The 15,758-nt window shown below is 36.8% G+C and overlaps 1 protein-coding gene across 3 annotated transcripts; it reads right to left on the bottom strand.

The window, feature by feature from the left end:
• Positions 1–1,263: 1,263 nt before the first annotated feature.
• LOC104234829 (uncharacterized) lies at positions 1,264–15,660 on the bottom strand. Of its 3 annotated transcripts, XM_009788464.2 has the most exons (13): positions 15,449–15,660; positions 10,926–13,049; positions 9,612–9,815; positions 8,589–8,897; positions 7,381–7,689; positions 5,461–5,760; positions 4,085–4,544; positions 3,840–3,998; positions 3,552–3,731; positions 3,135–3,329; positions 2,648–2,746; positions 1,983–2,570; positions 1,264–1,856 (listed from the first exon to the last, which is right to left on the bottom strand). In XM_009788464.2, exons 2-13 carry the CDS (start codon positions 13,046–13,048, stop codon positions 1,497–1,499), a joined length of 5,286 nt encoding a protein of 1,761 aa, XP_009786766.1. In that variant the 5' UTR covers position 13,049; positions 15,449–15,660; the 3' UTR covers positions 1,264–1,496. The 3 variants fall into 3 exon arrangements, with proteins under 3 accessions (XP_009786766.1, XP_009786767.1, XP_009786768.1); XM_009788465.2 differs by lacking the exon at positions 8,589–8,897; XM_009788466.2 differs by lacking the exons at positions 8,589–8,897; positions 9,612–9,815.
• Between the last annotated feature and the right edge of the window lie 98 nt (positions 15,661–15,758).

The raw sequence follows: 15,758 nt of genomic DNA, 5'->3' as shown, positions 1-15,758 counted from the left end.
ATGGGTTACTTTTTCTAATAGAATGGAGTTGTGGATGCATATCAATTATCATCTATTATGAGCTTATCCGAATTCAATAGTTTTAGCTTAAATTTTGTATGTATATTAAAAATATCTCACTAAATGAGTACAAATAATATACCTTGAATCTAGTTAATTGAAAATTTGAACTCGAACATATAAAATTTAAATCGGGAATTCGCCTTTGAATTAATACTTCTAAATTTCTAATTTAGCTAACATATATATATTCTTCTGCTCTACCTTCCATTCCTTTGTCTTTTATATTTTTTTGATTTTTTGTTCTGACATATGTGAGGAAGATATATTTGTAGAAATATCATGTGGGGGGGGGGGGAGGGGGGTTGATAGTGCACCAAACCACCACCATGATCCAATAAAAGAAAAGGAAACAAAATATAGAACAATATATCTTTAGATTCCCATTAAATGAAAAATTTTGTGGAACAAGATATTTTGATGACCACCCGTTTAGTTTAGAATGACAACTTTGAAGACTAATTCGAGTATGTAAATTTTTTTCTAACCTTTCTAGAAACTGAACTAAAACCAAAACTAGATGACATCTCTAAAAGTTGATGATAGTTGACAAATGATTTGCTGTAAAGTGGATTTATTAAGTTTATTACTCTCTCTAAGGAATAAGAAAACTTTTTAGGAATATGTACATAAGGGTAATTTTGTAAAAATAAATTAAATTTTTTCTTGATTATATAAATTGACACTTATTTTGAACCAAAATAAGAAAATAAATTAGTCACTTATTTTGGGTGTCCATGTTCATCCGAAGACAAGCATAGCATGTTTTCTTTTTCTTTTTCTTTTTTTGGTATGAGACGGCATTTGTTATTAGAAGATGAAAAATGAAAAGGACAGGAAACAATCTAATGTTCTTGACCATGGAATTGCAAATTCATTTGTTGTACATATTGATTACAACCCCTAAAATTTTGATGCAATGCTTTACAATGTAAACAAGATAACCAGATCCATTTTGGAAATCACCTCAGGTCTTAACAATTAACATGGTATATAACGAAAACAAATCATAATCTACCAATAAATTACTAAAGAGGCTAGAATTATAGCAGTAAATCTTAGCATGCCACGATTTTGGAGCATCAAATTTGGTTTACACTTCGATACCAACAAATAAAGTCTGAGGAGGATAGTGTGTACGCAGACGTTACCCTGCCGATACCACTTTACCATTAAACTCAGTACTAGCATTTAGCAGGATAATTAAGCAAGCAAGGCAATCAATAGGATTATTACACATATGTTTTGCAATGAATACCAATATGAAAATGTTATATCTGTTGTTTTAAAACGTCTTATCACTACTAATAAGAACCAAAAATGTTCCAAACTATGATGAACCAACGCTATATGTATAGAGTAAAAGAATGGCCTATTCCATCTGTAAAATAAAGCAATCTGTCTCGCTCCAAGCCAAAACCAACAAGGTTAAGGCACTAAAATCTCGGGCTTCCTCGCTGCTTCAAATTGGTGAAGAAGCCAATGTTTCCTAGACAAAATAGAGCAATAACAACCAAGCAAGAAATAGTTAACCAAATCCACTGCTGCAATTTCCTTCTGCTTCTGTTGCGAAGCGGGGGAGGAATGGTGGATTTTGTCTTGATCTGCTTTGTGTATTGAGATGGTTTCTGAGGTTTCTTAGTGTTCGCTTGAGGATTCTCAGTAGCCTCGGGCTCCTTGACAGTTTCTCTCAGGCTGGTGGAAATCAGAGCAGTTTCACCATCATTAGTTTCGGTCTCTGTTTCACCTACAGCACCCTTCTTCCGTTCCTTCTTACGCAGTCTTTTCTCCTTCTCCTGTATTAAACAAGATATGATTTAAACTTCGTACATAAACAATGATAATTTATAGAGACGGTCCTATTACTTAATAGAATATGTGAAAGAAAACCAAATTCTGCTTTGAATTAACTGAAGATTTACCTTCAGTCTTTGTTCTTCTTCCTTCTGGGCTCGTAATTCAGCCCTCAGTTGGGCCTTTTCTGCATTGCGTCTTTTCCTTTCTAATGCCTCCTTAGCCTTTGCAATCTCCTCCAACCGCCGTTGCTCTTTCAACCTGGCTGCTTCCTCACGCTTCCTCTGTTCCTCCTCCTTTCTAGCAGCCTCCAGCTCCTGAGCAGTTTGCAGTTGCTCGGCCTCTTTTGGCTCATCAACCACACTCATCTCTCTTTGAATTGGTTTCGGAGCTTCTTTCGTTTTCTCAATCGGGTTCATTTTTTCTGCTGCTTGCAGCTTGATATTGTCATCCTTACTTTCATCCTTTAAAACTACTGCTTGATTTTCTTGCTGAGAGACCGGAGCTTGTGATACAAAATTAACTTTATCTACACGAGTAACCAGCCTAGCAGCTCTTTGCTCCACGTAACTGGGAAGTACAGTTGGCTCCTCATCAGGGCCAAGTGTACGACCATCCAAGGTCCCAAATCTCCTCAACGTACTCCTTGTATTACACCTGATGTACTCCTTTCTGAACTCATCATTCTTATTCCAAAGTTCCATGTACCTTTCGACCTGACAGAGCAACTATTAGAGAGAAGCGAGAGTGGAATTTCACTGGAAGACAACTCTAAAGAATAAGTTGCTGATACCTGATTCACACAGAGATGATTAAGAGCCTCCATTTCTCTGTTTCGTGCATGATCACTAGCCAAAGTCGCTTCATCCTTGTATGTCCGGAAATGAACATTCTGCATTTTCAGGCATTGTGAGATTCGCTAAAATTTTGCTAGTCAAATATGGTTTTTGTTTTTCAGTTGAACGGTAAATTATCTAACCTCTAGAATTATGCAACCATAGAAAATAAATAAATAAATAACAGGACCAGAGAACTTGTACTACCAACAAAATTGCACATAAAAGAAAGAAAGTCAAAAGCCCGCCACCTTCAAGCATTAACTAACCCAGTGTAGGCATAACTTGGGAAGCAAAAACATTTGTGGTTGTATTGTGAAGTAAAAACTGTAGAAATAAGTTTCTCTATCATCGGAGCCCAGAGGTCAGAGGATGAAGAGTATCGGATCCTGAGAACAGATTATAACAGTTCAAGGTCCAATCTACTCGGATGTGGTTACAAACCTTCTCATAGAATCCCTTTTTTAAATTCCGCAATTCTTCATATGCTTCTTGTCGGATATCATCTGCAGCTTTAAACTGCGCTTGCAATTCTTTGAGCTTTCGACTCTCATCTTCATATTTCCGGCTAGCTGCCATCGCAATTGTTTCAGCTTTTGAGGCCTTGACTTTAAGGTTATCAAGCTCTTTCTTCAAGATCTGCACACATTTGTCTCTAGGTTAACGCAAATTAAGAGGAAAAGAAAATCATAACACTAAGTATCAAAAAGTGACAGCTTGACCAAAAAATTGCTGCTGTCAGGCATCCAATATTACTCTTCAATGCGCAATGTTAATGACACCACTTGATATCAATTATGTTTACGATAAGCAGTAGAAGGTTGTATTCAGCGGAACATTAAAGCATCTTAGTGGCCCCACCCTCAATTGCTCTTCGTTTACAACTCTCTCATCCAGAGCCTTCTGCACTTCATCCTGCCTGCCAATGTTGGATGAAATCTGCCCACGAAGCTGCTTCAGTTGCTTGATTTCACGAATTAGGAGCTTTTCCTCCTTCAAAGGTAGAGTTTCATGCCCAATAATGTGTTCCATATTACAAATCTGCAGGGCATAGATCATGCAACATAAATAACAAATTCACAGAACAGAGAAACAAAACACTCCAGTTTGCTGATTAAATCTTTTTACTGGGTTGTCCCAAATCCATACCCTATTATCAATCTCATCAATGGCAACTGCATTCTTTGCTTTATCAATCACATCTTGAAGAGTCGAGATCTCTGCACGCTTTGTCCTAACTTGCTTTCTAGCATCTCTCTCTTGAGTTTTGGCAGCTTCAAATTCAGCACCATGAGTTTGGCAATTGACCTGCTCATGAAAAAGGCATTTCCTACTAAGGTTTACCAAGCCACAATAAAGAGATTAAAATATATTGTTGAAACTTGGAGACATACTCTTTTGTTTCGGATTTTTTGTCTAAAGGCATCCCTGTGCTGCGTCTTCTCATCAACATTTAGCTCAGCTACTCTGATACGTTCTCGGAGTTTTTCATCATCAAATCTAGGCATCCTTATCAGGAAGTTAAATCCCTTTGCTGCACTCACATTCATATCCCTTACAGCCACAGCTTCCACAGAGGAACACTCAGCCGAAGTGGTCAACACATCATTAGTACTTGAAATTTCAGCATCCCCAATTTGTTCACACATTAGTTTGTCATCATTACTCCTGTCTGAACCACCTCCCATTTCTTCAGCGCCTGCAATCTCTATGCTCATGTTAGCTGACTCTTGATCAATTTCGATTGGGCAAGTCAAAGTCTCGCTCCCAAATGTCACAGCATCATTGCTAGGAACATCTCTAGTGCTTGGAGCGGAAGTATTTCCCGCTACAGACAACTCTAAGCCAGACATCCTACAATCATAAGAGCAGATGAAACCTTAAACTTTCTAATCATGATAATCATTTGAAAAAAAAAACATAAGTTAAAAGAAACACATATAGAAATAATATAGCTAAACAAGCAGATAAAAATATAGAACTTAACTATGCAATTAAGAAAACTCAAAATTGAAAAGATATTAACATTCATCACCGAAAACTAAAAGGTCACAAGGCAGCCTAAAGTGCATTGCTGGTCTACCTCAATACGCTGCTGCAAATTAATGCACTGGAACCATGACTGACATTGCTGCCATGACCATTTGATACTCGTGCTCAGAGCATCAACTATTTCACCTCAAAGTTCAGAAAAAATAGCTCACAAGCATGAGAAACAGATTCCTGTCCTGAGAGGAGCACTAGTTGAGTTGCTGATGAACACTTTTCACCAGAATCAGTAAACTACAGAAGTTTTATTTTTTGATGAAATTAACTGTAAAAGGTTTATTGTTACTGAAAGAAACAAGTTTTATTACCAGAACTGTATTGACCTCAGAAATTCAATCAACTTAAACTTTTACCACACATGGAAATTTAAAGGATGGATCTAAAGGGAAAAAAAAGTTGGCTTGTTTCAAAATAGGTTCGCCAGCAAGCAGGATTAAATTAGCCTTCTCAGGAAAACACAATAATTCATCAAACTGTGCAAGTTTTAGAACCAAAACCATGTTTTATTTAGTAATTCAATCAACTTAAACTTCTATTCAACCTGGAGATAACTGATAAGTAAGATTAAGTTTCTTAACTGCCAAAGTCATGAAAGGAAAGGAAGGTTCTGCAAAACCAAAAACATTTTGCTTTTGTTCCAGATAGTTTTATCCAGCAAAAGGGGATTATTTTTACGTTGAGGAAAATCCTCTATTCACTGTTCAGATAGTCAGATGCTCACCTTTCATCAATATTTGTGCTCGGTGGTTTTTCAGCATCTTCACTTTCATGTAAAAATTTGTCATCACTGTTTTGGCCTGCAACACTAGATTCACCTTCTTTCTTAATGCCAGTGAACTCTATAGCCGTATAAGGCATGGGCACCATTTTACTCTCATGAACAGGCTCATTTAAAGAATTTCCAGATACAACATCGTGACACACATCTTTAATACTTGAAGCATAAGAGTCCCCAACTTCACACAATTTTACATCAGCTAAAACAGACTGGTCAATGGGAACTTCAGCATCACCATGCACCCTACAAGACAAGAGCAATAAGCAGCTTAGTTAGTTGTCTCCATTAAATATACAGCAACGGAAATTCCAACATACCATAAATGACAAAAAGACAAGCAAAAATAACAAGATGACATGGTAAACTATATAAAGCATTGCATGCCTGGACATGACAAATTCAAAAACCCATTAGCATCAACCACCAAATCACAAGAAGAAATTAGGATACTACAAGAACATAAAACTAAAGAAAATTCCCCTATATAGGGACCTAATTATAAAGACAAGAACAAACTTCTGGTGAAAATGATAAGTGATTATGGAAGAAAATCCCCTCAAATTGAAACATTAATTCCTTGGTTTAATATAAAAACGCAAGATTGTGGGACCATCAACATGGACAGTACCTATTTATTAAACTACATATGCTTGCACTAAGAAATAGGTAGGCTGAAAAAGGCTTGTATAGCAATAAAAGCATATTGAGTTCTCCAAAAGAAGCATTTGGTATGCTGTGCATATTTGCCAACTTTTTTATTGGTAGAAAAAATGAACAATATAAGCACAAACAAATTCACAGGACTGTAAAAGGTAAGTAGGTAGCCCTAATAAGCCGCTGAATAAAAGGACTTCCTTGAGACAGCCAATATTATACCAGTGATCAATGTGGGTTCCCATATTGAAGAGAGTAAAGGTGATTTTCCATGCAAAATACCAACCGTAATTGCCAATGTAACCGCCCATAATTGTATTTTTTAAATAAAAAAAGAATAAAATAGCATAGGCAATAAATAAATAAATTTCTTCTTTCAACAGGAGCATTCATGAAATAACGGATGAATGATACTTGGCTGGAATAACTAGAAACCAAAGGTTTATTATCTAAATCATGAGGATTCCAGCTAATGTAAACATCATGCAACCTCATTAATATTCAAACTAATGTAGGGACACTCGATGCAAGTGTATATGTCTAAAAAAATAGTTTTATTTCTATTAAATATAAATTGCTAAATAATTTCAAAAAAAACAATATCTTTAAAATTTCTTTAAGGAAAAAAATAGACATAGGAGTTCTTCATATGGGTTTTATAATTGTAGGAAGTAGTACTATAATTGATAAGGGACTTAATGGAGGCCTTCTACAAATAATCACTCACGGATTAATTGCTGCTGCAATTTTTTTCTTGGAGGGAACAACTTATGATAGAATCCCCTTGTTTATCTAAAGGAAATGGACGGAAAAGCTATCCCAATGCCAAAAGTATTCTCGATGTTCAGTGGCTTATTGAGAGTTGGAAAGTGGAGTGTGGTAGAAAGACCAATTTAGTCCTATGAATTAAAAGTGGAACTTGAGGGCAATTGTGAGTTTAAATATTCAAGAGCGACCAAGAGACCAACTTAGCTATCCAGAGAGATTGGGGTTATTAAAAGTTCGGATAAATAGCACACAAGAAAAACAGACAATCCACTATCTCTGAAACTTTCTTATTCAGAACAAAGGAACAAATAAGACAGAAAAAAAGGGGAATAATAAAATTACCCAAAAACGTATAGATTACACTAGGATAGCCTCTTCTATCTGCATAGATTATATCATTAATTGCGTAAACGGAATATGTTCAGATAGTTCGAAACGTACCCCACATTATCTGAACCGATGTGCGATTTTTCAGTATCCCCGCAGTTCTCATAAAGTATTCTGTTGTTAATACTGTTGTCCACACTATTCAATACACCTTCCAAATTTTCAACTCCACTACCCTCTTTGACCAAGTTAGGTCCCAGTTGAGAATCATCAGCACAGCTATACAAAGCTTCATTTTTGACCCCAAAAGCATCGTTGCTAGACATGTCTTTAGTACTTGAAGCACAATAATTACCCACCTCAGAAAAGTTTGAATCAGCGAAAGTAGATAGGCCTTGGGAAAACTCGGTATTACAAGACATCCTACATCACAAGAGCAAATAGTCAAACACTGAGTTTAATCAACTCTAAACAAACTATTAGAAAATGAAACGTTTTTAAACAAGCAAGAAAAGTATTCTTCTTCCAAGAGCATTAACTATAACTTAATACATTTATCTGCTAATTACACCTGGTATAAGTCGAGAATTGAGAGATTGGATTGCAACCCAAGATTTAGTTTCTTTTCTTGCTCGACTAGAATAGTGGATATTAATTACCTAGAGCCTTGGACTATAGTCTATGTGAATTATTCATCACGGAGGAGAGTATGGCCTCGAGCTATTATGGTTTGACAATGTGGTAGTATATCCCCTTATCCCATTTACCTATCTACACATACACACGCGCGTACTCAACCCGGACTGTGCTCGCCCCCCTCCCTAAGAAACCATCACACTCATACCCCCCCCCAACCCACCCAAACGAGACAAGAGGAATTGCTCCTTTTTCTTTCGGTTTTGGGTCGTCATTATATTTACTTGCCTTTTCCCAGTTCATTCATGTCTAAGTAGAAGTTTAAATGCCATTACTGAATATACTAATTCACAATTCTGAACCTAATTACTAATTTGCATATCAATCACATATACATACCATATTTGTACGTGCATTAAAGACTTTAAGTCGCATGAATACAGATGAACAATAGATACAAAAGAAGATACGTTCATTACTTAATACTACTTCTCTATTTGCATCGGATAAACTGTTCCGGGTAGCAAAAGGGGAAATATAACCTACTGACTTATATACTTTACGTCACCATCAACCCAGAAACATTATTTTATAAATATGTGTCTTTATTTGGCGAGTTTTTATCCTCAACCACCAAGTACAATTGAAGTAAGAAAAATCTCTATCTTTGTAACCCATGTACTCACCCTTCAGCAGCTAGACTACTGCAGTTGAATCTTTTGCCATCCTCAATTTCTTCGCATATCAATTTATCATCCCCACTTCTGTCCACACCATTAGATTCACGTTCTACTTCTTTACCATTGGTCTCTTGAACCATGTCCACTGGACTTTGACCATGAGAAATACAGCTATCACAAGTTTCATTTCCCCACGCAATTGCATCATTGCTAGACATGTCTCTGCTGATCGAAGTAAAAGAATTCTCTACTTCAGACAGTCTTGCATCAGCTAAAATACACAGGCCACGTGAAAATTCAGCATCACTGGACATCCTACAGTCAGAGTACACATGGAAGGATCTTCACATAGCTATCCAGAATGAATCTACCAATTAAGTGAAGTATATATGATCACTAGATAGTAAAGAAGCGAGACAGCATAGTCCGGACTTCATAACCATTTAACTAAGGAAACCAATTAACCAGCAACTTTCCATATGGATTCACATACTGGTCAATAAAATGTTGTTTGGTAATACGAATTATGACCAGCGATGTATAAGAACCTAGATGTTAATGTATCACATCCAATCTCTTTTTTCTGCTAACGGTGTTTGCCTCCTCCGGATATGAACATTGGTCTCCCATGATCCATTCTAGCTTCATTGACTGCTAGGCCGTGCATATCACACTCAAAATCTAAACAAACTTTGCTTCAGCAGGAAAATAAAAGATTTTATTTTCGGGGAAGAGCACCAATTCAAATAATCATTTTAAAAATAATTTGCTTTCTCATTAATGGCTAATGAGAAAGAGCTATATCTATTGATATCAGTATGGGTTTACTTTAAGTTAACGTGAATTTCAGTGTTTACGTCTAATGACAAACAGAGATGGCATGCACTTAATCAGAAACCTCTTCTTAGAAACAAAGGGCAGCCAAAGGGAATTAATTTCCTTCCATCCAAAATCCAGTTGAGATATTTTCAGATTAAGTGTCTCGTCTTTAACAAGGGGAGACTGGGGCTTCATAAATTAGGAACTCACCCTTCACTAGCTAGACCATCACTCTGCAATCTTTCAGACTCCTCATCTCTTTGGCGCATCACTTTGTCATCTATATCTTTGTCACCATTAGAGGCACTTCCAATTTCTTCATTGCATATAGTCTCGAGGACAGTGTTGTGCACATTTTGAACATCATTAACCGGGTTATTCGTGCTCTCCTTTCCAAATGTGACAGCATCAATGCTGCAAATTTATGTCAGCTAAAAAGATGAAATGTGGGAAAATTCAGCATCACTATGTTTTCTAGTAAATAGAATCACTTAGCGGACAGAGAATTAATGTGAAGCCCTTCAAGTTGGTTAATCAGTTTAAAATCCTGGCTCAATTTGAAAAAAGATAAAATATCACTGCACTCCGAATATCAAGCTACTAAACAAACATCAAGTCTAACCCTCAGGTTGGCCGGGTGGCAATTGACTTGAGCCTTGGGGTTTGCTCCCTTTCAAGGTCTCAAGTTCGAAACCCACTGGGTGCAAACAATTTCTGAGGGTCATCGGACTGGGTAAAACCTGAATTAACCGTGATGCACTTGCGGGAAACTCCTTGCCGAGGGCCTGTGCACCCCCGGGATTAGTCGAGTCTCGAAGAGACTCGGACACCCGGTGCAAATCAAAAAAAAAAAAAAACATCAAGTCTATCATGCAAATGGTACCTAGCCCAGTGTATCCATTCTTATACTGAAAACAAAGCTTCCACCAAATGCAATGTGGATATAAGTCGCATACATCCAATAGAGCATGACAGTGAAGGAAGAAACATAAATAGGAAAGTCACATCCCCAGCCTCCTCCCTGCACTCATATCTCTTAATAGAAAAGGTGATTGAGGATAGAACCGTAAATATCTGTCCGCAGACTACGAAACCTCTCATCAAAAAATCAGAAATGAATCAGACAAATCTTTTGTTCTTCAAAGATAAGAGAGTGTATCTGAATTCTCAATAATATCAAATATAAGGACATCCGTTACAGGCTGCAACATAAACTTCACTGCAACCTGAATATAAATATCATATCTACTAAAAAAATGGTAAGAGTAAAAAATTAAAGATATTGACTTGATCATATTCATCTTAATTGATCACAGATCTCACTTTAGCAGCAAAAAGAACGGATAATTTCCCGCTCATCTAAATCTGCTCACAACAGTACTAATCAACTAATTGAGTCTAAATTCATCCTTTGTCCCTTTTTTGTGATGGGGGGAGGGGGGGCAAGCAGGTCCAGAGACTGCTTTTACTAAATCATGCCAAATGAAAGATAAAGGCGAAAAACATAAATGGTTAGGAACGCACCCTGTATGAACTGGAGTTCCACTATTCATTGCTTCAGCATCCTTCCTTTCTCCACAGGTTGAGTTTCCATCAGTCCTTTTGTCTGCGACATCAGATTCACCTTCTATATCTTCAGTTCTTTTGATTTCACTGACCACATTGGATACACTCTGAATTAGGCTGTCTGCATTTTCAGCATTTGTGCTCTCTTGGCATGCTAGTTTATCATCATTTATTTCCTCTGCACCATTAGACTCAACTTGTATTCCAATGATCTCAGAAACATTGTTAATTTTCTCTGCACCATTAGACTCATCTTCTAATCCTTTGATCTCAGTAACAATGTCGGTAGCCAGTGAACTGTTGCTACCAGCCTTTTCAGCATCCACACTCTCATCGATTTTGCTTAAACCATTAGATTCAGGCCTAGTTTCTTCAATGGCTGTAATCTCTGTAACAGTGCTAGGTGCCGCTTGGCCATTACTCTCTACCTTCTCAGTATCTGAACTTTCTTCACATACTAATGTGACATCACCATCAGAATCACCTCCTTTTTCACTGTTTGTGCTCTCTTGGCATGCTAGTTTATCATCACTTATTTCCTCTGCACCATTAGACTCTACTTGTATTCCAGTTATCTCAGAAACGTTGTTAATTTTCTCTGCACCATTAGACTCATCTTCTAATCCATTCATCTCAGTAACAATGTCGGTAGTAAGTGAATTGTTGCTACCAGCCTTTTCAGCATCCACACTCTCATCGATTTTGCTTAAACCATTAGATTCAGGCCTAATTTCTTCAATGGCTGTGATCTCTGTAACAGTGCTAGGTGCCGCTTGGCTATTGCTCTCTACCTTCTCAGTATCTGAACTTTCTTCACATACTAATTTGACATCACCATTAGAATCATCTCCTTTTTCTGTGTTTGTGCTCTCTTGGCATGCTACTTTATCATCACTTATTTCCTCTGCACCATTAGACTCAACTTGTATTCCAGTGATCTCAGACACATTGTTAATTTTCTCTGCACCATTAGATTCGTCTTCTAATTTATTGATCTCAGTAACAATGTCGGTAGCCAGTGAGTTGTTGCTACCAGCCTTTTCGGCATCCACACTCTCATCAATTTTGCTTAAACCATTAGATTCAGGCCTAATTTCTTCAATGGCTGTAATCTCTGTAACAGTGCTATGTGACGCTTGGCCATTGCTCTCTACCTTCTCAGTATCTGCACTTTCTTCACATACTAATTTGACATCACCATTAGAATCACCTCCTATTTCATTAGTTCCTTTGATTTTGGTGACTGTGTTGGGTGGCTCTTGACCAGTAATGTCTCCGCTGCTGTTCTCTACAGAACTAGATAGACATCCCATTTTCTCCAATGTCGTCATCTCCATGGTTGAGTGAGGTGCCCTTTGGCAGCTGCTGTCTGCTTTTTCAGCTTCCCCACTTTCTTCACTGCTGCCATCATTAATTCTGCGAGGGTCACTAGATTCGCCTCTCATTTCTTCCATGCCTACTGTCTCAATAACAGGGTTGACAGACATTGAACTGTTGATATTCGCCTCTTCAGCATCCACACTCTTATCATTTTTCCTTGAACTAGTAGATTCACCCTTAATTTCTTCAACGGCTTTTATCTCTATAACAGTGCTAGCTGCAGTTTGGCAACTGCTCTCTACCTTTTCAGTATCTGCACTTTCTTCACATACTAATTGGACATCTCCTTTAAAATCACCTCCTATTTCATTGACACCTTTAATTTCTGTGACCATGCTCGGTGCCCCTTGACCATCACTTTCTGCATTTTCAGCATTCTCACTTTGGTCACTTTGTAACTTGTCTTCATAGTTGCCATCTGCTTTTGCAGCTTCTACACTTCCTTTACGTAATTTTTCATCATCATTACTTTTGTCTGAACCACCAGATTCACCACTCATCTCTTCAATGCCTGTTATCTCTGACGCTGTATTACGTTTCATTTGACCATTATCAGCAGGGCAGTTCGAAGCTTCTTTTGTAAACACAACAGCATCATTGCTAGATGAATTTTGGCATGGAACAGCTGGATTCCCCACTTCTGGCAACTTTTCATCAGTTAAGATGGATGGACCATAGGGAAACTCAGTATCAACAGACATCCTACAACCACAGCAATGATGTTAGGCTTAAATCCTTTATCCCCCGGAATAAACTATCCCAGATGTAAACCATCAAAACAGTTAAAAATGCATAAGAGAAATTGAATGGTCAAAACTCAAAAATAAGAATAAGTGAAATAGACTGAATGAGCTAAATAACCAGTGCACTCCTGGGCGCTAGAAATGCCCAAATTCATTGACAATTATTTGGATGTCTCAATAGATTCGTTCCCCAAAGCTCCATCCCTACCAATTTCACAAGTCCATATGATTTGCGGCACAGAATCGGTTGTGAATTTGATACTTGCTTCTCTTTAAGTCTCATCTTTCTTTTGATAACCTTTAGGTTTTGTCTTTTTCATCACATGAATAAGACATAACTTCTTAACATAAGAATTGTGAAGTAGAAATCATAATTCTATTGGTTTGAGGATATCGTCCTTGACCTAGAGGTTCTGTTTGCAAACCCGAAAAGAGAGATTGGGATGTTGGAGACTTAGGAAGTATAGTATAATTAAGGCTCACTTTACAGATAGTCAAGAAATACATTGTTCCATCATGCATAATTGAAACAAACAAGGAGATATTATAATCAGGTTTATCTAATATTTGTCAACCTTAAACAGGTTTATCTAATATTTGTCAACCTCTTTTTTTGTACCAGATGAAAATATTAATATGCGAAAATTTTACTCAAATATTTTAAGGTAAAAAACAAGGCAATAATCTAGCACATTCTCAGAAAATCCCCAAAAATACATTCCAGACAGAATAAAAAGGAAAGCAAGAAGAACCACATCAGACTAAAGTTTTACTTCAAGATGACTACTCCCTCTCTCTGTCCGACAATTTATGTGATGCACTTTCCTTTTGAATTTGTCCCAAAAAGAATTATACCTTTCTATATTTAGAAACAATTTAACTTTAGACTTTCCATTTTACCCTTAATGAGATGATCTATAGCCACACTAATATCTATGGCTTGTTTTTTTCTTATCAGTGATATCTATGGCTTATTTTAGACCACAAGACTCAAAAGTGTTTCTTTCTTTTAAGCAATCTAGAAAAAGATGCTATTCCATTTAAGATACAAGATGAATCGAGGAATCCAACCAAATATGAATAAATAGACAAAAGCTATTTCTTTTATGATTCCTTCTCTCACTTCTTGAAGACTGTCTTTTTCAGCGCCTCTTCTATAAGAGGAGAAGCTTTCTTCACCCCAACGTATGGCAGGCCCTTCTTCAAGAGTGTCTTTCCCAGTTAGCGTTGTTTCTCGATTGCTGCTAGGGCGCCAAAGTCAGCTCTCTCCCTTGTTACGTTCCCAGTCAAAACATCACATAAAATTGGACAGAGGGAGTACTAACATTGACTTCAATGGATTTACTGAAAAACACATCTGATATCACAGACCAGAAAAGAACATTTACTAAACATTAATCTCAGACCATCTCCTTGAGCTTTTCTTTTCTGCTAAATTGACAAGTAAATAACACAAACTTCTTTCAAGTCGAAACAATGCCTATTAACTTAAAATCCTATCTTTCAATTTCATTCAAACTCATGATTGAATTCACAATGAAGCGTTTCTGTGGTGCCAACAGCTACTAATATTGACTTTTACAGGAGTTACTGAAAAACAGATCCGAGATCACATACCCAAAAAAAAGGTAAAAGAAGAGCAAAACACACATTTACAAAACATTTTACTCAGATCATATCCAAGAGCTTTCTTTTGCTGCTAAATTGACAAGTAAATTACAATTCTTATGAGTCAAACCTACGCTATTAACTTAAAATCATATCTCACAACCTCATTCAAAGTCATGATTGAATTCAAAACTAATTAGGTGTTTTCATGGCGCCAATGACACATGATTACCAAAAAGCTATTCTTTTTCAAGTGTAAAATTAAAAAAATACTAAAATTAAATCCAATTAACCTTTCATGTCAACTTCAAAAATCACAGATCACATGTACTCACACAGATCATCATCGCGATTCGCCACCAATTCAAACACAAAAATTTATACCGACAGCAGCGCAAAACTAAAACTGGTAATTACAAAAACATGTTGAAACGATGCATGTAAAAAATTCAATAGAAAAAATAACGAATTCTAATACATACACATTTAATTAAACTTAGATCAATGTAAACAGATCAAACTCTCGAATCAAAACAGTAAATTTTACTTTTTTACCGACAAACAGTGCAAAACTATAAAACTAAACCGCTAATTACAAAATCAAGTTAAAAACAATGCATGTACAAAATTCAACATAACAAATAGCGGTTTCTAATACATTCACATTTAATTACAAAGAATTAACCTTAGATCGATGTAACGAATCAAAAACCTCAATCAAAACAGTATTTTTGTCTTTTCTTATAATACCTTGAAAGAAACTGAAAGTGTCAAACGGCAAGCGGCAATGTTGTACGGAAGAGACTCTGCTCCGCCGTGTTCCGCCGTAAGCGCCTGATCCGATCTGTGTTTTCACGATGCTTTGTTGATGTTTTGATGCATGAATTTGAAGAAAGAGAGCGAATTGGGAATGAATTGTGTTACAGTCCCGTTGGGGTTTAACCGTAAAATGAGTCCAAGTTAGAAAAGAAATACACATCTGGATCTAGTAGGAGCGTAGCTATAAGGGTATTTTTGACTTTTAACTGAACATATACAATTGATTATTGATCTACGCGGG

This window comes from Nicotiana sylvestris, chromosome 10 (genome assembly GCF_000393655.2).
Source record: "Nicotiana sylvestris chromosome 10, ASM39365v2, whole genome shotgun sequence".
NCBI lineage: Eukaryota > Viridiplantae > Streptophyta > Magnoliopsida > Solanales > Solanaceae > Nicotiana > Nicotiana sylvestris.
This window is presented reverse-complemented; position numbering and strand designations above follow the sequence as displayed.